This window comes from Phalaenopsis equestris, unplaced genomic scaffold, assembly GCF_001263595.1.
Source record: "Phalaenopsis equestris unplaced genomic scaffold, ASM126359v1 Scaffold000531, whole genome shotgun sequence".
NCBI lineage: Eukaryota > Viridiplantae > Streptophyta > Magnoliopsida > Asparagales > Orchidaceae > Phalaenopsis > Phalaenopsis equestris.
In genome coordinates, this window is record NW_018164971.1 from 446,261 (window position 1) to 468,264 (window position 22,004).

General features: G+C 38.6%; 1 protein-coding gene across 1 annotated transcript in view; it reads left to right on the top strand.

The window, feature by feature from the left end:
• Positions 1-22,004, top strand: part of LOC110028783 (DNA topoisomerase 3-alpha) — a 152,681-nt gene that overhangs the window by 32,535 nt on the left and 98,142 nt on the right. The window contains exons 13-14 of the mRNA XM_020730774.1: positions 11,782-11,871; positions 12,079-12,183. Of these exons, the coding sequence (XP_020586433.1) occupies positions 11,782-11,871; positions 12,079-12,183 (195 nt within the window). The remainder of the gene's footprint in view (positions 1-11,781; positions 11,872-12,078; positions 12,184-22,004) is intronic.

The window sequence follows — 22,004 nt, forward strand, 5'->3', positions numbered from 1 at the left end:
GTTGCTATCTCTGTTGTATGTTTAATTCACAAAACACAATATAATTTGCAGGGAACTAACATAAGTTGCAGAGAAAAAAAGGAAGCAGTAAGCGGCAGAACAAGTCGTAACAACAGCTAGGGACTCCAACAGGTGATCATAAGACTTACTACAAATCCAGACTGCAACTAGCGAGCTAGTACGGTGATCCTACGACCCTCTACGACTCTGAGCAACAACTAACAAGTGTGTACGGTGATCCTACGAATCCGGACAGCAACTAGAGAGCTAGTACTGCGATCCTACGATTCCGGACAACAGCTAGGAACTAGTACGGCGATCCTAAGACCTACGACTCCGAGCAACAACTGACAAGTGTGTATGGTGATTCCTACGGCTCCGGATAGCTGCTAGGAACTTCGAACAACACCTATGCGGCTTTCTACGAACCCAAACTGTGGTGTGCAGCACCTAGATGACTTCCTACGAACCCAAACAGTGATGACAACACCTATGTGGCCTCTTACGAACCCAAACATCGGTGGACAGCTCTTAGGTGACTTCCTATGAATCCAAACAGTGGTGACAACACCTAGATGACTTTCTATGAACCCAAATAGTGTTGGCAACACCTAGGTGGCTTCCTACGAACACAAACAGTGGTTGACAACACCTAAATGGCTTCCTACGAACTCAAGCAGTGGTGGGCAACACCTAGGTGGCTTCCTATGAACCCAAACAGTGGTGGGCAATACCTAGGTGGCTTCCTACGAACCCAAATAGTGGTGGGCAACAACTATGTGGTTTCCTATGAACTCAAACAGTGGTGGACAACACCTAGGTTGCTTCCTATGAACCCAAACAGTGGTGGACAACACCTATGTAGTTCCAAAACAGTGCTCATAATCAACCCAAAACAACACCTAAAGTGACTCCAAAACAATGAAGAATTTGAGCAAGAACAACCCTATAGATTGCCTTAACTCGGCTAACTAAAATTCCACAAAGCAGTGATTAAAACAACCCTCAAATGATGTGTTTAATTCTTCTAAAACAGTGATTAAAACAGTCCCCAAATTATTAGTTTAATTTCACCAAAACAGAGATTAAAACAGTTCCCAAATGATGGGTTTAATTTTTCCAAAACAACGATTAAAACAGCCCCCAAATGATGGATATAATTCCACCAAAACAACTTTTATTAACTCACAAAACGTATTTCTTGAAGCTCCAAAATACTGAGTAAAACAACCCCCAAATGATGCGTTTAATTCCTCCAAAACAGTGATTAGAACAACCCCAAATGATGAGTTTAATACTTCCAAACAGTGATTAGAACAACCCCCAAATGATGCGTTTAATTCCACCAAAACAGTGATTAAAATAGCCCCCAAATGATGTGTTTAATTACTCCAAAATAGTGATTAAAATAACCCCCATGATGCGTTTGATTTCACCAAAACAGTGATTAAAACAACCCCAAATGATGGGTTTAATACTTCTAAACATTGTTTAGAACAACCCCAAATGATGCGTTTAGTTCTACCAAAACAGTGATTACAACAGCCCCAAATGATATATTTAAGCCTTCCCCAAACAATATGTAGTACGGAAAGTTCAATTATCTAAATACATAAGTTTCCAATCTTGTTTAAGCAAATCTAAAAAAAAAGCTAGGCATGTAAGTGTCCACCAAAGAAAGATTTAAAGCATAAAACTGAGTCAGGGAGGTGTTAAATCAGTCATTAAATCATGTCGATCTCAACATTGGTTGATAAAATTTATATTCAAAAGTTTAAATAGAACCGAATAATGATAGATTTACATGCATAACACACAAAAACTTATATGCATTTACATATATAACATTCAAACTTTAATTTTGGCATACACATAGCCTTACCTTTTCATAGAAAAGAGTTATTTTACCCAATTACTGCAATTGCTAACGTTCTGTGCTCCAAGCTTTCCGACAGTTTCAACAGCTCAAAAAAAAAGTAGTGTTCCTTGCTCTTCTACTCCTGTTACCTCCAATGCGAGTGAGAGAGCGCAAGAGAGATGGTCTGCCGAGCGATTTTGGTAGGGAGAAAGAGAGGACTCCAACAAGAGGGAGGCGTTCGCTCGAGAGAGATGGTGAGCCGAGCGGGTTTGTTCGCGAAGAAGTGAGGAGAAGCGAGCGGCTAGTGCTTCGATCGAGAGAGGGGAGGCGAGGCTTTCGGTGGAGCGAGGAGACGAGGAAGACGAGTGGATTTTGGTGTAGAAGGGAGGCAAGCGAGTGCAGGCGAAAAGACTCTCGATCAGGAGAGGCGAATGAGGAGTGTTCAGTACAGAGGACAAGAGGGGGTCGAGTGTTACGGTGCAGGGGGATCGGGAGAGGTGAAGCTGGCGATCGTGAGAGGGAAGCAGGCAGATGGATTCGGTTCGTAGAGGAGGAGCGGGGCCGAATGAGGGAGGCGAGAGGTGGCCTGTCAAGTGAAGCTTCTCCTGCGTGACGAAGGGAGGCGGGCTCGAGCGAGAGCGAGCGGTGCTGAGGGTTTTGGTCGCGAGCGGGAGAAGGATTGAACAGGTGGGCTTCGATGCGTGAGGTAGGAGGGGGAGGAAGAAGGTGCTGAGATTCTTGTCGAAAGGAGTTGAGCGCTGGAGCTGCGATGGAGTGCTTCAAGCAGGAAGAGCAGGGCTTTGAGTTGGAGGAAGAGGCAAGGGAAAGCTTCTGTGCCCCGGGCCCGAGACAAGCGGGGGAGTCGAATGCGATATCAGAATTTTGCAATGTGTCCGTTACAGGAGATTGGGCGGGGAAATCAATACCTTCCATTCATGCAGCAGGTTTAATTGGAACAAAAATAACACCTAAATATCTTTAATTAAGACAAATTTAAATAATTTATTTGAATTTTAAAATTTGAATTTCAAATTCAGGTGAGCTGGTGCTTAGCTCGTGTTCGGCTCGAGTCCAGCCTGAATCGTAGCCAAATCGAACCCGAGTCGAACCTGTGTTGAGCCCGGGCTCGCGTACTGCTAAATAAAAAAAATGTGCATCCATATCCATGCTAGTCACTCGCGCACGAAACAATAACAATACGAGTGTCCTTCCCAGCTAAAGTTGATGTTCTGGACGTGTCGATGTGGTCCGTTTCTTCATTCAGGGTCGTCCGGACAAGTTCGCCGGTGGGCAAGTCAATTTAGGTCAAAATCGTGTGGTGCGATGCGTGCACAAAATGTGGCGCTAACGGGCATTCAGGTCGTAAGAGGTTTCTTAGGGGCTGCTCCTATTAATGTAGGAACTCGACTTGAGTTTCATGTGTCGGTTCTAATCAACTGAACGAAATGCCAAGGATTCAGGATCACCTATGCGAGACTCGAACGAGTGATGATGTGACTCGAATTTTCTAAATGATGTGGGTTTCATACTATCCTTTAAGAGGGTCAAACAAAGAAAACCTAATGCTAGACCCTAAGCTCTAAGGAGTGAACTAAAAACCTCACCCAAAAATGAGGTCAACACGGTTCAGTTGAGAGGGGGTTGAATCGACCCCTCCCTTCTTTTCATTAGGCGGGAAATTCACTGTCTTCTTATTTCATTTTATGCCCATTCCACTTCTATTTATATGTATTTTTAGGTCTTAAGAAAAAAAATTATGTTAATTCTCATTTCAGATTTGTGAGGACAACTACTGACGTGTTAGTTTCCCCTCGAGGGCTTGTTGACCTCATTTTTGAGGGCATTACTCCTTTCCTTAGGATCCTAGGATCTAGCTCTAGTGATTTCTATTGAATATCCTAGAAAACTAGAATTGAGACCCACCATTTTTAGAAATTCCAGCCATTTCTTATTTTTTTTGTGATGTCTAGCATTTATGGTCTCAAAACCATCATCTTATGGACGAGCGGTTAAGAGCTATTGTGTGGAGACTCAGGGAGAAGTTCCTAATAGGATTTCAACCCTAGGAAAACCTCATCAGGACTTTATCGTCACATACACACACTAAATGCATAAAATTCACAAAATTACACGAGGTTGGACTTCAATTAAGCTTAAAGGACAGGTGAAAATGTGAACTTCTCCAGACGACCTCCGACAACAAAATAGACTGCGCCAACATATCTGAGACACCAATTGTGGTAGAAAAAGACACTCATATTGTCATATTTTCGACACAATAAAATTGACACACAAATCGATGAATTCGTCAAAACAACCTCTGACGGCGAAACGGACCGCGCGAGCGCGTCCAAAATGTCAGAAGTACTTAAAAATGATACCAATTTTGTTATGTTTCGACTTACGAATAAAACACAAATTAAATTTTTATTTATCAAAATATTAAATACTTTCTTTTATATAAATATCTTTAAATTATAATTATATTAAACCTAAATCCTATTTACACCTCTACCGCACACTTAACCTCTATCGCACGCTTAAACCCTCATTTGGCCTTGCGTTCGGCTCGATCCCGCGACTCGTCTCCCTCTCCTCTGTGTGCCCTAGATCCACGATGGTTCCACGCGACTCTCCTTGCTGTTCTTGCTCGCGGCTCATCTCCTCGAGTCTTCCTCTGTCGATTCGCATACACGGCTTGCCTCCTCGAGCTTCCCCTTGGCTTTTCGGCTCTCCAATTGCGGGAAGTGAACCGACCGACCCTTCTCCCTCTCGAAGCTTTACTGTCTCCCTCTTTACTCTTGCATTTACTATCGTGATTCGTTGCTAGTGAGGCTGGTTGGTGGCTCTTTCTCCTCTCCTCTCTGCCTATAAAACGATTTCCTAGTCTACTGTGTTGGGTTGTTGAAATTTTTGAGAGAGAAAGGGAGGGTTTTTGAAAGAAGAAGACTTGGATTGTTTTTTACTGTTGGGAAAACTTACTTCTTTCTGATTTGCTGTTCGAGGGGAGTTCTTCGTCTCTGTTGGCCGATACTCTTGTGGTTAAAGAGCCGGGAGCTAGAGGTCGTGAGGGCTATTTGCGTGAAGCTTTCGGGAAGAATTGCTGTGGGGGGGGGGGGGGGGGGTTTTTTCTTTCAATTTATTTTAGTACTTTGCTTTAAATCGGCATTAAAGAGTTATTCTTTTTTTTCTCCTCTGTTCTGTTGCCTTGCTCGAAACATGTTGTTGGAAATGTTAAAATAAGGAAAAATGCATGCATAAAACCCTGATTTTGTCTTGCCTAGTGACTCATGATGACAAGCGTTGAATGTCTCTGTGGAGGCTGATTTGAGATTTTTTTTTAATGATAGTTGGATTAACAGCTTAGGGAAGCATGTTTTGAATCACTTTATATGCAAGTCTTTTCCTATATTTCTATTCTTCCCATGTCTATTTGCTAAGAGATTTGGTTTTTTCTATTTTTTTTACTGAATCAGTTCATTGTCAAAAAAAAAAAAAATGAAAGATGATCTTTGAGGAAAAGAAGTGTTGTGCATGTTTATTTGCTGCCCTGCCTGAATCATTTGAGAAGCTATGGTTATATGTTTAAAAATGATACATGCTGGAAATTTCTTTTACAAAATGGAAAATCATGTTTGGGGCTCGATTTAACCTCTATGTTGCTCAGTTTTGTCCATCTTGGGTTCGGTTGGTTTTATGATAGCTAAAAAACTGAATTTTATTTAGTTTATATGGAAGGTTTGGTTTTAGATCTTTGAAAATGGATCCTTGTTGGAAATATTTCCATTTGTTTCTCTTTTATGCTGGGCTCAGTTTATCTCCCTGTTGCGCTTGATTTTTTGGATGGAATTATGCTTTTGTTAGCTCTTCCTACTGGGTTTGGTTTATCCTTTATGGCTTCTTGTTTTATTCTTATGCTGGGCTCGGTTTGCCCTTTCTTGGGCTCGGTTTGGACTAGTTTTGGAATTAAGATTATGCTGGAAATAATTTTTTTGGTTTGCCCCTCATTGCTGGGCTCGGTTTTTCCCCTTTTCTTGGGCTCGGTCTTGGATCCTTGCCTCTTGCTGGGGATTAGTTTTAATTATAGCCTCTTTCTGGTGCTCGGCTTTGTTTTCTTGTTCCTTAATGGGTTCAGTTTTAACTTTATTAAAATGCATTTAAATGTTGGAAAAGTTTTCCCATTTTTTGATGGAATTCGGTTTGTTGGGGTTTGATTTTGTTTTTGTGGTTCCTTGCCCGAGACTAAGTGAACCTGTTCTGGATTTTGATCTAGCTGTTGTGATTGCATATCTATTATGGACTGCTGCCTTATCCTTACTACTTGGGGCTTGGATGTGCTTGTGCAGCTCTCTTTTCCATCCCTTTTGCTGAGTTCATTGTGCCTAAGAAATTGTTTGGGTTGCCCCTCTTAATTGGGTTCAATTTGTGTGGAAAATATCTAAATAATGTTTCCTTTAAATAACGCTTCTTTTTGAAATTTTTGTGGGTAATCAAGTTTGTCATCCCAAAATTCATAAATTCCGATATGCATCACTATGTGGGAATGTTTAATGTGAGCCGTGTTTGATGTTTATGATCTTTATGGTCTTCCTTTTGCTGTCCCTACTCATGGATTTATTTTTTTTTAGCTACTTTGGCCTGCTGTTTTTGCCATAAGGGTGTCTAGGTGGCTCTGTTAGCTTGGTGGTTTTGGTTTTGGTGGTTTTGGTTTGCTGCCTTAGCCGTTAAGCTTTAGGAGTTGACCGTTCTTTTGTTGTCCCTAACCGTGCTCTCTTTTGGCTCCTCCCTATAAGTTGAATTTGGGGCTTGGTTGTGATTTTTGCTACCTTAGCCGTGAGTTTCACTTTATTGCCTTTATAATTTTCCTTTGGCTCTTGCCCGTGAGTTAATGGGAGTTTGACTGAGATTCATGCTGCCTTACCCGTGGGCTACCCATGAGCTCTCTTTCCTGACTCGTGAGCTCTCCTTCCTTCTGCCTTACCCGTGAGCTCTCCTTCCTACTACCTTACCAGTGGGCTCTCCCTCTTGCTGCCCTACCCGTGAGCTGAATTTGGATTTGGGGTGTGATTCTTATTGCCTTATCCGTGGGCTCTCCTCTCCTTTATTGTCTTACCTGTGAGCTTTAACTTATGACCTTTTAGTGGAGTAAATTGGATTGATCCGCTTATGAAATGTGAGAAAATGATATCTTTATAGGATTGATTCAAGGACCATGGGCTCTATTTTTTAGGTCTTCATAGGCTCTATTTTTTTTTTAGGTATTTTTGTTATGACTTTGAGAATTGCTCAACCTTTTTTTTTTCTTTCGATCTTTTGAGTGGATCATTTCTCCTCTCTCATCCCCTTTTTTATTCTTTTCATTCCTTGCTTCTTGGTTTGATTTTCTGTGCTTATGTCTGATACATAAGTGCTCATGTATAGCCTTTTCTTATATATGAAACCATCAAGTAAGGTCGTAAGTAGGTTGGTTTTGTTTTGGGGCGTGTGACGATGATGACAAAGGCACGCCGACGGTAGAGTAAAATGAGATCTCATCCTACAACACCATGACTCAATTCTGGGACCTGATGAACTGTAAGATGAAAGTATCATTCACCGACATAAGACTAGAGGGGGACCCGTACCTTCTTAGGCTGTTGTTAGTCCTAGAATCGGTGACGTGATCGACTTGTGGACAACCATTTTTTTTTTCAGAATTAATAAAACAAATTGATAAGAATAGATACAATATTTATAAAAATATTTTCATTATAAAAATCAAAATTAAAACAATTTTTTTTTGTATGCTTGAAATACATATGCATGTTAAAACTTAAATTTTAAAGATGTGTCACAAATTGGGTTGTCCACTTGTTGATTACCGATCCTGGGCTAAGGAATACCCTCCTAAGTTAGGTTCAGTAGGACATCCTTCTAGTTGAGTGTCAGACTTTACGCATCCGGGTGACCGAGTAGCCTTCGATGACCCTCGAGTATAAATATATATTTGAGCATAGCCCCGACCCGAGTGCTTGCGGTCCCCTCTTTTCGGATTTTTTCGTATGTTTTCTTGAAATTTTGGACAAAACACTCGTGGTCTTTTATTCGGGATTTTCCTGATATTTATTATTATTATTTTTCAATTTTTCAGAATCTTTCGTCGTTGGTTTATTCATCGATTTTCTCGAAGTTTCCAAACAACTTTTCTTTATACAGTGAATAATAGCTAGCTTAAAGGAGCAGCGGACTTCTCATATTTACAGGTGTGATTTACCTTGCAACATTTTTTTATTTATTTCCTAGCACGTTATATCGCTCTTTCTAGCACGTTATACTATTCTTTCAGCATGTTATACTGTCTTTTATTTCTACTGTGCGTTATACTGTTTCTTTTCTTTTATACTGCATGTTAGTTACTTTGATACACACTATAACTTAGTATATGATAATCTAGTGGTTAAGTGCATTTTCAAAACTAAAACTAACCCCGGAGGTGCTACTACGAAGAGTGTATGATAACTTAGTGGTTAAGTGCACTTTAGGAATCCGAGGTTACTGTACGGTATAGTGTAAATCCTCCTATCTTTTTAGGCTAATTGTACAATCTTATATCGTGCAATTAGAAGTCCTTAATTCTAAATAAATTACAAGATTAAACATTAAATAATATCATTTCAAAGATATCATGCCAAACAGTAGGATAGTTGGGAGGTCATTGGAATTCTCCCTGGATCTGTGATATCCCCTACCCTTCGCTCTTTTGGATTCCGTAAAATAACTGTTTCTGTTCGAGTCATTCCTATTTGATTTTCTCATGACCGATCTTGGAAACCTAAACTTTGAAATCTTGAAGGCAAAACCACTGATCTTAATCGAGAGTTTTCTTAAATGACCCCAATCATTTAAGATGTAATTAACTATAGGGGCTTGCCTCTATAGAGAACGTGAAATCCAGGTAAAATAAACCCTATCTAATCCTCGTATTAGGTAGGGGAACTTGTTGGTCTCATATAAATTATTTCGCAGACCAAACGGATGTCACAAATTCTTTAGTTTAGGTGATTGAATTCCTATTACAAGTGATATATTTATTCTTCGGGATAAGTATAATTAATTATTTGTAGTATTGTATTCAATCATCTAAACTATTTAAAATGTGAGGCCCATTTGGTCTCACATATTTTAAAATTAAAATGTTACTTTTAAAAATCTGAAAGGTTATATTCATATTTAAATTATTTTCAAAATTTACAAAATCATCACTTTTTCAAATTACAAAGTTAAAACGGCTGACAGGGCTGCATACGACGGTTAGGGTGGTGCTCTGGCTGCATTCATACCTCTGGTGGTGATTTATCTTCTCCGACTTCCTCCTTCACCTTACTCACATTTCCTACCCGCCAACAATCCTTTTCTCCCCTGTTTCTCGACCTCTTAGTGCGACTATTGGATCTTCCAGTAGCTTGCTGTAGACCGCCGACAACTTCAGGCTGCCCTGTTCTACATATTCCCTTCCCCAAAGGTGTTGTAACTCCTTTATACCGCCGAACAATTGGTGTGAGTCATTCCCTTGCCCTCCTTGCTACCATAATCCTATTCCCTTTGCTAGCTGGCTGGCAGAATCCTCTCACAACAGTCACGTCCCCTGCAACCCTCTTCCATCTTGGGACTAGTCCACCTCCACCTGCTTTAATCCACTCACAACTGTCCCTACCCCCCTCACAAGTGCAAGAAATACAGCTTTTTCAAAATGTTATACCTCTTCCTGAGTTATCCCTACGGGGGGAGGTCCAACATGGTACGAAGACAAGTCATTTTGTGTCATGTCGGGAATATCACGTAGAGTTATTCATAGGTTATTTTCTGTTCCGCATGCTACCCCTCTTCAGATGTTCAAATAGGAGAGATGATCCCCAGCTTTGTAATGGGCCCGAGGAGCTTGATGGGGAAGAAAATTCTGCAATAGAATCTAGGTCCTATTTGTGGGGAACAAGTCTCTCTTGAGAAGTCAGTGAGATTGGCGCAGGCTGTTATAGAGTTCAACCAAAAGTGGATTTCTCCTCACATACTAGCTTACCGGTTGCACCCAGTCATGTATAAAAAATGGAAGAAGCATGTTATAACTGGGATGACGCGACACTTGATTTGTAGGAATACTTGTTTATCTACAGTTCCAACTTAGGTCGTGTCAAAAGTGGGTGAATGTTTCTTCAATCAGGATGTTCTTTGGAATGACCACGTCTACTTGTTCGACGTGCCATAAAACTTGACGCTGTGCCACGAGGAGCCAAAAGCTTCAACGAATGAGGTCGAAGCTCCCCTAACCCCGGGAGACTGACGCGGGGCTTTCCCTTGCATGGACGTAGGAACGGGAGTTCCCCGAACGATTGCGGGTAGCAAGCCAGCCGGCTGAACCGACTGGCATAGGTGGCCGGTTCAAGCGGTTCGATCCAAGATTCCAGAGGGCCGAGTGGCTTGGAGCGGTCCGTGCGGCCTTTCCTTTCGCATCTCCCGCCCAGGTTGAGCGGGATTTGGGGAGAAGCGGCATTGATGCCTGACCATTGTCCCTTTCTTGTTTCCCATCTAGCTAGGTCTGTTTATGTGCTTGTTTCCTGAGTTTAGAAGTAGTCTTTTGCTGTGTTTGATTTCAGATTTCTTGTGTGGAGCCTTCTTCCCCATTGAGAGATGTATCCAGCGGTTTGGGTGGTGCTCTGACTGTATCCCTTTCCCCGGTGGTGATTGTATTTTCTTTGTTCTTGTTTCCAGCAGGCGAATTTGCTGTCCATCACCTTCCGGCCACCCCAACCGCCCGCATTTTTGCTACATCGCTGCAGACCCACCCATCCTTGCAGACCCACCCGCCCGCATTTTTGCTACATCGCTGCAGACCCACCCATCCTTGCTGCTGCCGTCCCGGGAGAGCTGAACTTTGGTGTTCCTTCCGTTTCTGCCCCAATTTCATGCTCTAGCTGCACAGGACAGCCCACCCTCTAGCTGTTCCTGTAGTTTTCTAACCTTGCCTTCGCTGCTGCCAACCGCGGCAGTCATCCGGACCCACTTAGCAATCTCCACCTTCCTTGGGCTGCACTCTCGAGGTGTTTGTTGTGTTTTTTGATGTGTAGGTGATGTTATTTTCAGTTTGTGTGTATGGTAATCATATTTCCCTGCTAATAAAAAATTCTCTCATGTGGTTTGGGCTTTCTTCTCCGGTATCACAGACATTTCACTGGTTGCTCTAAACTCTTATTTATTTTGTCAGATTAGAGTTCTAATATTGACACTCCTAGAGAATGCAACCCTATCTAATGGATATCAACATTATAGCAATGGTTACATCGAATTAATCTCAAGACATCTAGATATTACAACACCAAGACTCATTATATTAATCTCAATGCTCACTTTTTATGCTTCCAACTGGCATACACGTTTAGATTCCATCAGAGGAGAGAATGTGCAAAATAATTGAGGTTCACAATACAAGTTAATGATGTCCTGCAGAGCTGCAGCGTACTTCGAAGAGTAGCTGCAGTGATTTTATTTTTGGACCTCTCAATCTCGTTCTTGTGTTCCAACAAACTCTTGTAGAGTCCCTGTTGATGGCAGCAAACATTTGTTCTGCAATTTGAAAAATCTTATGGTTATCTGTGGCGTTTGGAAGTTAGTTCTTATGGCGATCAATTTCTCTCCCGGTTTCTAGCAGGTTTATTCTTCATTTTTTTCACAAGTATTTACTTTACATTGGCATAGATTGCATCATTTTTGATTCATTAGGTCCATATATTTGTAGTATGAAAATGGATTAGCTGATATTATAATTTCAGAAATGTACTTTACTAATTGTTCATGCATATTTATATTAAATTAGATTGTTGGTGCCCAATCTTTCTTGTTTATGTTACTGGTATGCTATATTAAAGACTGAATTCTTGGCTTTGTTGCAGTTTATTCCTACAACTTTAACACTTGATTCGGGGGTCACAAGGCCGCCGCCACTTTTAAGCGAATCAGATTTGCTTAGCCGTATGGATAAGGTGATTGACTTTCTTGTTATTGTGTTATTAGTGGGTATTTGACTAAAAAACTGAAGATTATGTTATGAATAAACGCAGCAAACATTAACTGTGGATTGCTCAATTGTCAATTATTTTTTATGTTTTATTTTGTGATTGTGATGAACTGTCGTCTAGTTGGCCTTTCAGATAATGTTCTTATATTTCCCATTTTCTGATCTTTTATAGGCTGGTATAGGTACAGATGCAACCATGCATGATCACATTAAGAAGTTGCTTGATCGGTGTTATGCAACTAAAGACACAAATACACGTTTTTCTCCGACAAAGCTTGTAAATTCTAGCGCTTCATTTGTGATAGTCTTAATTGAAGAACTTTCATACGTATATAATTTTATATCCAAGCATGTTTTTTATTTTTACCGATTATTATTAAAAATTTAAATATTTTGAGTATCTTTTCAGCAGAACCTGTGATTTCCTGTACTTCATTGCGATTTTTTTAGGAGAGAATTTTTTACCAGTACAATATTTATCTCTGCATATCGTTATTTTCTTTGGCTTTCTGAGATTTTCAATTTTGTTAGACGTTTTGATTAGCAGTTCCTTTTTTAATAATATCTCAAAATGACATTTTTTGTTTTTTTTTGTGGCGTGTTTATATTTAGACTAAGATTCTATTTTCTTTGCTTTGAATTCTTCTTAATTGATTGTAATTTATATCTTTATCCTTAGTTATTTTATGTATAATTTTCTCTGTAGTTCATATTCTATTATGTTAATCATCAAAATTTGTAGCTTTTAGTTAGTTTAATATCTCATATTTTTAGGACACTGGTCTTATAGCGATATAATCATTTCCAGGCTAATTGTATTTATTTCTTATTGTTCATTAAAAACTTGATTTTTTTTTAGGAAACTCTTATACCTTCTCTTTCTACCAGTAGATCTATTTATTTATACAATAAATTTCTAGATTCTCTTTAAACTTTTAGGGTAACATTTTAGATGTAACTAGTTATTTTATCTCTCATTAGCTTTGATTCAACAATAGAATTCCAATTTACCTTTCTAATCAACTTATTTCAAAAGATAAATTAGTGCTGATCTTGAAAGTTCCATCATCTTATCATAGGGAGATAATTTCTTATGATTTGTTTTCAATAAATTTCTATCAAGTAATTTCTGTCGTGTTCAACCACTTTCTCATTATATCACTTTGCACTAAAAAAACATCCTTAGAATATGAGTATTTTTTATTTGGTTTCTTCACATTTGAAAGTACCAAGCGCTTATGCCATTTTTTAAAGTATGCACCAGTATTACAAAATCATGTCTTAAGATTTGGAATAGACTAATATAATATTATTGATAGAAGGAGGGGTATTTAAACCCGATTACAATAGATATAATAAAAAAAAGAAAAAAAACAGAATCAAGCAAATATGAAAGAAATAAATATAGAATCAAGCAATTTGAAAATAAATAATGAGGGAATAAAAATTAATGACAAGAAATAACAACTAGGGATTGCTGCTGTAAATCTAATACCTACCTTCAAGTTGAAGCATAAATGTCAGTCATGTTCAACTTGAATTTGAAGTCATCGAACAAAGAATGTGAAAGACTCTTGGTGAGAATATCTGCTAGTTGACTACTTGAGGGTACAAAAGGAACATAAATTTCTCCGGACTCCATCTTCTCTTTAATGAAGTGTCTATCAATCTCCATATGTTTGGTACAATCATGCTGGATTGGATTGTGGGCAATGTTGATTGCGAACTTGTTATGACAGAATAGCTACAACGGGACAGAGGTTGACATATGAGCTTGCGGAGCATGATGCGTAACTAGAGGGCTTCACAGATTACCAGGTCCATGGCTGAAATTCAGCCTCAACACTGCTCTGGATAAACGCAGACTGTTTTTGCTTTTTCACGTGACAAGATTGCCCCATATAAATGAGCAATACCTCAAGGTGGAACGTGGATCATGAACTGATCCAGTCCAATCAACATTTCTATAAACATGAATAAACATTTGTATAAGCAGGAATAGACCGAGAGGTGTGACGGGAGAAAAACAAAGCTGGGCCCGATGTACCTTTTAAATAGTGGAGAATATGGTGGTTAGCTTGGAAATGGTGCTCATAAGGGGTCATGCATGAATTAAATCACTATACCAATTGCCTGACATATATCAGAGCGATTATGTGTGAGGTTGATGAGGTTTGCCACAAGGAGCTGGTAATAAGTTTTGTTGACAGACACAACATTAGAAATGCCATATAATTTTTCATTGAGATTCATTGCAACTACAATAGGTTTGCACTGAAGAAGGTTGTTTTCTATCAAGAGATCAAACATATATTTGCGCTTAGACATACAAAGTCCCTGAAATGATCAAGCCACTTCCATACCTAAGAAGCACCTGAGAGATCTCAATTTCTTCATTTCAAAGGACGTGGCCATAATGTCTTTCAAGGACTCCAATGTTGGGAGATTGTTATCCGTAAGAACAATATTGTCAACATAAACAATAAGGATAGCTACCTGACAATTGAAAGAATGCTGGAAGAATAGGGTGTGATTCAATTAAGTTTGAGTAAAACTAGGACCCACAACCACCTTTGTGAACTTGCCGAACCAGCCCTTGGGACTGCTTTAGCCAATAGAAAGACTTTCGTAGCCTGCACACTAGTTCTTTGGAGGCAGTAGAGTCAAATCCAAGAGAGAGAGAGAGAGACATGTAGACCTCTTTTGTATGCTCTCCATTCAAGAACACTTTCTTGAAATCTAGTTGGAATAAAAGTCAATCCAGATTCACCGCATGTGACAACAGGACCCAAATAGTGTTTTACATAGCCACTGAAGCAAATCTATCCTCATAGTCAACTTCGTAGTTCTGTGACTCCTATTTGATGATTAATTGTGCCTTGTTGCGTTTAAAAGATCAATCAGAGTTGAAGTTGGTGCTGAAAATCCATCAACACCCTACAACTTTCTTGCCTCGAGGAAGATCCACATTGTCCCACGAATGGTTTTGCTGAAGGGTATTCATTTCCTTCATTGCTGCCTTTTTTCAGGCTGAATCGACAAGGGAAACCTCAATAGTAGCTAAGATCTGATTGTCCGTTAGTGCAATAGCAAATTCTCTATAGGTTGGCGATAAACTATGGAAAGAGACATAGTTTGCCATAGACTAGAGGGAATATATCTGATTGTGTACCTTACTTGGAGAACTTACCTCCCCATTTGGAGGAGGGGTCGTGCTGAGAATGTCGACTGAAGTAGAGTCGAGGTCCTGTAAGGAGGTAGCTGGCTCCAGAGTAGGAGCATTGCGATGAGTGCGCCGAGTGTAAACATAGACATTGGGAGGAAAAATTAATGCACTCAACGGAGCAAGAGATTCCTCGGTGGTAGGAACAATGGGTAGAACATCCATAGGAGTAGGATAGGGGACAGTGTGTGAGAACTCAAGCCCTTGACTTTGTTTGTGGTAGGATCAAGAGATCTATACCCCTTTTTGACTTGCAGAGTAACTGAGGAAGATACATTTTATGGATCAAGTTTATTCCGAGTGGGGACAGTGTTCTGAACAAAGATCGTGCACCAAAAAAATTTAGGATCTAACGTGTAGAAGATCTGATTGGCAAAAAAACATGACATCAGGATTGATAAGGAGGTTTGAAACTTGTGGATTTAAGAGAGAACTCTATTTATGAGATATGTAGTAGTCAGGATGAAATTGTTGCAAAACTGTTTCTGGACATTGGATTGAAATATAATGGAGTGAGCAAAGTTTAGGAAGTGATGATTTTTCCTCTCGGCTACCCCTTTTTATTGAGTGTCCGTATACGAGCTATGGTGGAGGATGTTCTTAATTACTAAGAATTCATCCAAAATAAAGTTGAAAAACTCACGGCTATTATTGGTCTGAAGGACCTGAGTAAGAGTTTTGAATTTGGTTAAAATAAATGTATAATAAATGTATAGACGTTATGGAAAGTGAGAACTTTTGATTTGTTTTTTAAAATGTAGACCCACCTCGTTCGAGTGTGGTCATCAATCAAGATTAAGAACCACTGTTTATTGATGTAGTTGGAAGTGTGAGAGAGTCCCCATATGTCATTGAAAGAGGGGGAAGGGAGCAGAAGGTGTGTAAGTGTGGGGTGTGTAATAGACCCGGTGATGCTTGGCTAACTCACATGTCTGACCATTGAAGTTAGAAATATTTTTATTAGAAAATTAGAAAAAGTCAAAGGATACAAATATTTTAAATATTGAAAATTAGAATGACCAAAACTACGATGTAACAATATAATAAGACATTTAACGACTCTAGATAAGCTATAATTCTTGAGTGGCGTGTCCTCACTCTCCGTGCTCTCATCTTGGAATTAATAGAGTTCAACTATCCTCTTAGCAATTCCAATCTTCCTCCCGAACGACGATCCTGAAAAATACATCCATAAAAAAAGAAATTAGCAACACAATCGATATCATTTGTCAATTTGCTGACGGATAACAAGTTATATTGCAACCGAGGAACATGTAAAACATACTCTAGAGTTATACCGGTTACTAGTACAACCAACCATTTACCAGCAATGAAACTACACGAGTCATCAACAATTTTGACTGTATTTTTTTCAGAGCACGGATGGTAAGTTGAGAAAGCTTGCGAGCATCCAGTTATGTGATATGTGATATCTGAATCAATAATCCACGGATTAGAGGAGGAATAAATCGTGACAGCAGTAAGAAGAGTACTTTGTCGGACATGGGAGGTTGATGGACCTGCAAATACCTGATTGGCTCCAAGATGCTTGTTCAATTGCTCCATCTGAATTTTTTGGATTCGGAGGATTCCAAGATGTTATAAGTAGGAGTCGGTTGAGTCGTGGTAGAATCAGACGTCGCCTTGAGGTTTTGATAGAAGGTTTGTTTGCCGGTTTACCATGAAGTTTCCAACACTTATTCCGAGTGTAATTGGATTTGCGATAGTAATCATAAGTGGGGTGATTGGTCCGAGGTGGCATGGATGAGGGCTGAGCAGTATTCGAGATTAAGATGGATGGTTTGACAGAAGAAATTGAAGTGTCGAACATGACAAGTCTCCGACTCTTTTCCCGAAGAATCTTGGTGAATGCTGCCTAAGTGGAAGGAAGAGGGTACCGACTAAGAATACGACGCCAGACTTCTTCAATTTTTTTGTTAAGGCCAACCAGGAATTGGAACATGCGATCATTTTTTATAATTTTCTGGAAGAGAGAAATGGCGGTTGGAGAGTCCTAAGTATAGACATAGTACATGTCGCATTCCATCCATAGTGCAACCATGTCATTATAGTATTGGGTCATGGTCACTGACCCCTATTTTGCCTCCCAAATTTTCTTAGACACCTCATAGAGTTGGCAAGGGTTTTATACATCCGAGTAGGTATCACAGACAACCGTCCAGATGACACTACCTGAAGGGAGAAACATATATGAATGACCAATCAAAGTTTGCCTGGAGTTGATCAGCCACGATATGACCATAAAGCTCTATGCTTCTCAAGCTCCATATGTCAGGTCAGTTTTTGGAGGCTCACGAATCATACCTGTGTGTTTACTGAATTTCCCGTATTCTTTGATAAACAAAGACATCGCTTGGGTCCATTGGAGAAAGTTGCTGTCGTTCAATTTATGGGTTGTGATCAAGAAGTTCATGTTGGTTTCCGATCTTCCGGCCTGCAAGGGAGCGGAGGTTGGGGTTGATCCTTCGATGGAATCAAGAACACATTCTAATTGTGGCTCAGTGTTGGAGGAATCTGCCATAATTCTGACTGAGCCAACGCAGTTGTGGTTGTGATTCTGAGCCATTGACCAATTCCATTAGGTACTAAAAGACCGATACGACTACAAGAATCCAAACACCTGCAGAAGACCGACTAGGAAAGCGACTTGTGCTTGTAGAAGGAAGACAGGAAATCTTTTTGCAGGCGGCTTTTGATGGAGGAGAAAACAACACATGTAGGGGGCTTTTGACAGGAGAAAAAAACACGCTGCAGGGAGAAGTAGGAAACCAGAGGACTGGCGGCAGCTACACAGAATGGCCACGCTAAAGGAAATTTTTGGGGGGTGGATTGGCCGCTAGGGGTGTAAACGAACCGAACACGAACGAACAAAGCATGTGTTTGTGTTCGGTTCGTTTAAAATTTAGTTTGTTTGAAATAAGCTCGTGTTCGTTTCTTAACGAACGAGCCGAACACGAACTGAACACGAGTTATTCGCGAACGACGAGCCAGTTTGACATCCCTAATATTAATATATAAAAATAATATTATATATTAATTATATAACTTATATTATATAAATATACAATATCTATATTAGTATATTACTACTATAGTATATTAATATATTATTATTATTATTTTATTATATATTATAATTTATAAAATTTAATGTTTTAAAATATAATAAATTTTTTATATATAATTATTTTATATTATTTTATATTTCAAACAATAACGATTCGAACACGAACGAACGCATCACTGTTCGTGTTTGGTTCGTTTAACTAATCGAACGAAAAAAATTTGTTCGTGTTTGTCTCGTTTACTTATCGAACGAATCGAACACGAACTCATTGACTAACCAAACACGAAGTGTTCGCGAACAACGAGCTTTTTTGACAGCCCTATTGGCCGCTGGAGGGAACCTCCAAAGGAGTTAACTGTAGGTGAATATGAGTTAACTGTAGGCGGCATCTGTGGAGGTGTCCGACGGCTGTCTGGATCAATTGTTAAGCTCTGATATCATGTTAAGATTTGGAATAGAGCAACATAATATTATTAATAGAAGAAAGGGTGTTTAAACCCATCTACAATAGACATAATAAATGAAAGAAATAAAAAACAGAATCAAGCAATTAGGAAATACATAAAAACAAAATAAAACAAATAGGAAATGCATAATAAAAGAATAAAATCTAATAATAAGTAATAACGGTTAGGGATTGCCGTTATAAATCTATTAATATGTACTTAAATTCTGGATAGCTTTTCCCTTATATCTTTATTTCCTATTATTTCCGATTTTTACCCACGATGATTCTGCATATATCCTTCCTATTAAAACATACAAGTTTATTTTTGTCATCACCTGTAATTTTATTATATTTTTCTATGTATGCATGCTAATAATTCACTCATATTCTTAAGGAGCTTCAGTATTAACCGTATGTATTATGTTCTCATTAATAATAAACTAAGAATCACCTCATCATTAATTGACTGAATAATAAGCAATTGCAGTGACTTATAATAAGTTCAATAACAACTTATCATTAAGCTTTTTTACCTAAAAAAATATTTTTAGTCCCTTTTTTCTGCTATTAATCTTATCATTTTCCTATTATTAAGCTTTCTACTCACAATCAAAAGGTGAAATTGTACATGACATGGCTCGTAACAGGCACAAAATTGATAATTTTCAATTATGCATGATGTTAATGCGATACTTTGTTATTATAGGTCGAGTTACTTGAATCTGTTATAGAAAAAGGGGGATTTAAGATTTGGCCATAATTTCTTGAGTTTAATTAATTATTAAATTAGGGGAATTCGTAGAGTATCATACAATAAGATAATTTTATGAAGACTTCTAGGTTTTCAAGGTAATTAGATTAATTTTGCTAGGTGAATTTGAACCTCACAACAAATGATCACTAAAAATAAAATAAGTTTGGCCAAAATGTCGGTATTGAGGTGGACGTGGGATAACATTTGGAATTAATTGGTTGAAAATGATTATATTAGAAAGATAATAGGATGACAATTTAATTAGGTTGTTTGGACATGCATAATGGAGAACATATTATGCAACAATAAGATAAGCTTAAAAGTTAAGGTGACAATAACATGAAAAAAATGAATAAGAAGAAAGAACATTTCTAAGAATTGTGAAAAAGTGCACAAGCTAAAGACTAAAATTAAAGTGTAAAAGTAGACAATAGCCCCATGACTATAAATAAGTGTTTAATTTAGTCCAAGAGTTTTAGAATGTTCCAATTTAGTCCCGGACTATTACGTGTTGATTACGTGTTGTTTCAAATTGGTCCTCAAATCATTTTTTTGTTTAAATGTAATAGTGGCCTGCATGAATTGAACGGTATTTTCATCTTTTGTGCAATTATTCAAAATTTATGTGATTTGTATATAAGTATCTTTTTTATTTTTTGTTGAAATTTTATAATTTTTAATTTGCATTGATAAATGTCTTCACAACAGTCATCACCTTTTCTTCAAATGAAAAATTTTAAAATAATCAAGAATTATGTCATAAAAGCTCATTGAATATGAAATTATATGAATTACTCAATTTAATTTAATTTTCAATTTTAATATTATTTATCAAAAAATGCATTTTAAAAAAGTTTAAGTTAAATTGAAAAACTAATGAATAAATTTATTTTATGTTTAAAATATTATGTATGAGAATGTTAAAATTATGTGATTGATGGCACTTATATTTTTGCACAAATATTTTTCATTATATATATATTGAAAGCCCAAAAGGGCTAATATATTAACTAGAAATAAAAATATAGATACAATGTGCTGGAGGGCACAAACATGACACGCTGCCCATAATATAACCACAAATTGTTCCAAAACTAGGAAATACAAAAAAGTACTGCAGAGATAAAAAAAAAAGCCTAAAAATGCTGAAATACATAGTATCAGATGACTAGAGAGCAACCCAATTTGGTTTTGACTCTGCCTCTGATTCTAGGGAAGGAGCAAACTAATAGATTGATAAGATGATTGCCATTTCCAATAGTAACTAATGTATCATCCAATATGTTCCCGAGCTGGAGTCGGCCTTCATTCTTCTTCTTCCTCCTGGAATAGACCTGCCATTCCTCTTCCGAAGATTTACTCACCTAATCTTGGTCTAAAGTGTGCTGGAGATGTGCAGGTTGTTGAACATTAAAAACAACTACATGTTGTATCAGCTGATCTGTTATTGGATCAAATGAGCACTCTCGTGTGTCTTGGCATGTAATTGAGTCTTCTTCAATAACAGTGAGTGGTATAAACACAACTGGATCTGTAGCTGTAGTATGTTGTTCTTCTTCAGGAACTGCAGTGTTGGGAAGAGAATCGGGTTGCATTTTTTCAATAGGGATAATAGATGATTGTTCTTTGGCGATATTCAGCCTTAGATGAGGATGTAAACCGTAGCGAATAGTAGAGCTGTGACCAAACATACTACAATGAGAGCAATAAGGAGGGTGTTGTTCGATTCAAACCTTTTTCCAATATCCGTTTTGATTTGTTCTAATCCATACCTCATCTGGAGCTGGTTGAGTGATATCCCTCTTCACTAACACATAAGTCACAGAGGGTCTGGTGACAACAAGCGTAAGACTATCAACCCTGAGAGACTTATCGTAAGCAGTTGTTAAGGAGTAGAGAATTTTCAAGTTGAAGAAATGTAATTTTAATCTCGAAAATTTTATCCAAACTGGAATGATAGGAGACTCCGCTTTTGGGTCGACCACTTCAGAATTTTCATGTAACGGTTGTTGATCTTGATAACTTTCCGAGAAAAGATGCGAGTGTAATCGACATCATGAGATAACTGAATCAGTATGCACCGACCGTCAAGTAAACCCATATTCTAACTGCCCAATAGTTTCATAGCCTTAAACTCTTTCCGAATGATCTCCAGTTTTGGGTGAGCATAAAGAAATTTCCCCACTAGAGCAAAACGCCAAGAGGATGCGAGAGTACTGTTTTCAACCTCTGTGAGAATAAGAGTAGGCTTCCCATTTTTTTCCTAGTTTTTTTGTGAAGGTGTGATCGCCACCACCTTCAAGAGTGAAAAGATTGCGGAACATTGCGGGACTTACAAATATGAAAATCAGACTCTGAACCTGAAGGAGGAGCACGAGTAGTAAAATGAATGTTGTCGGTAAGTGTAGTGACATATGAACGGATTGTGGATGTCATATCCAAAGCAGCTATGCGAGCCGTCAACTGTGGGTTAGCGACGCGAGCCGAGTAGGAAATGTCTGTCGGGCAGAGCGATAGAAAAAGAGAGACGATGCGAGCTATCCACTGCGAGTGAACACGAGCTGTCGACTGAAGGGCAAGAGCAC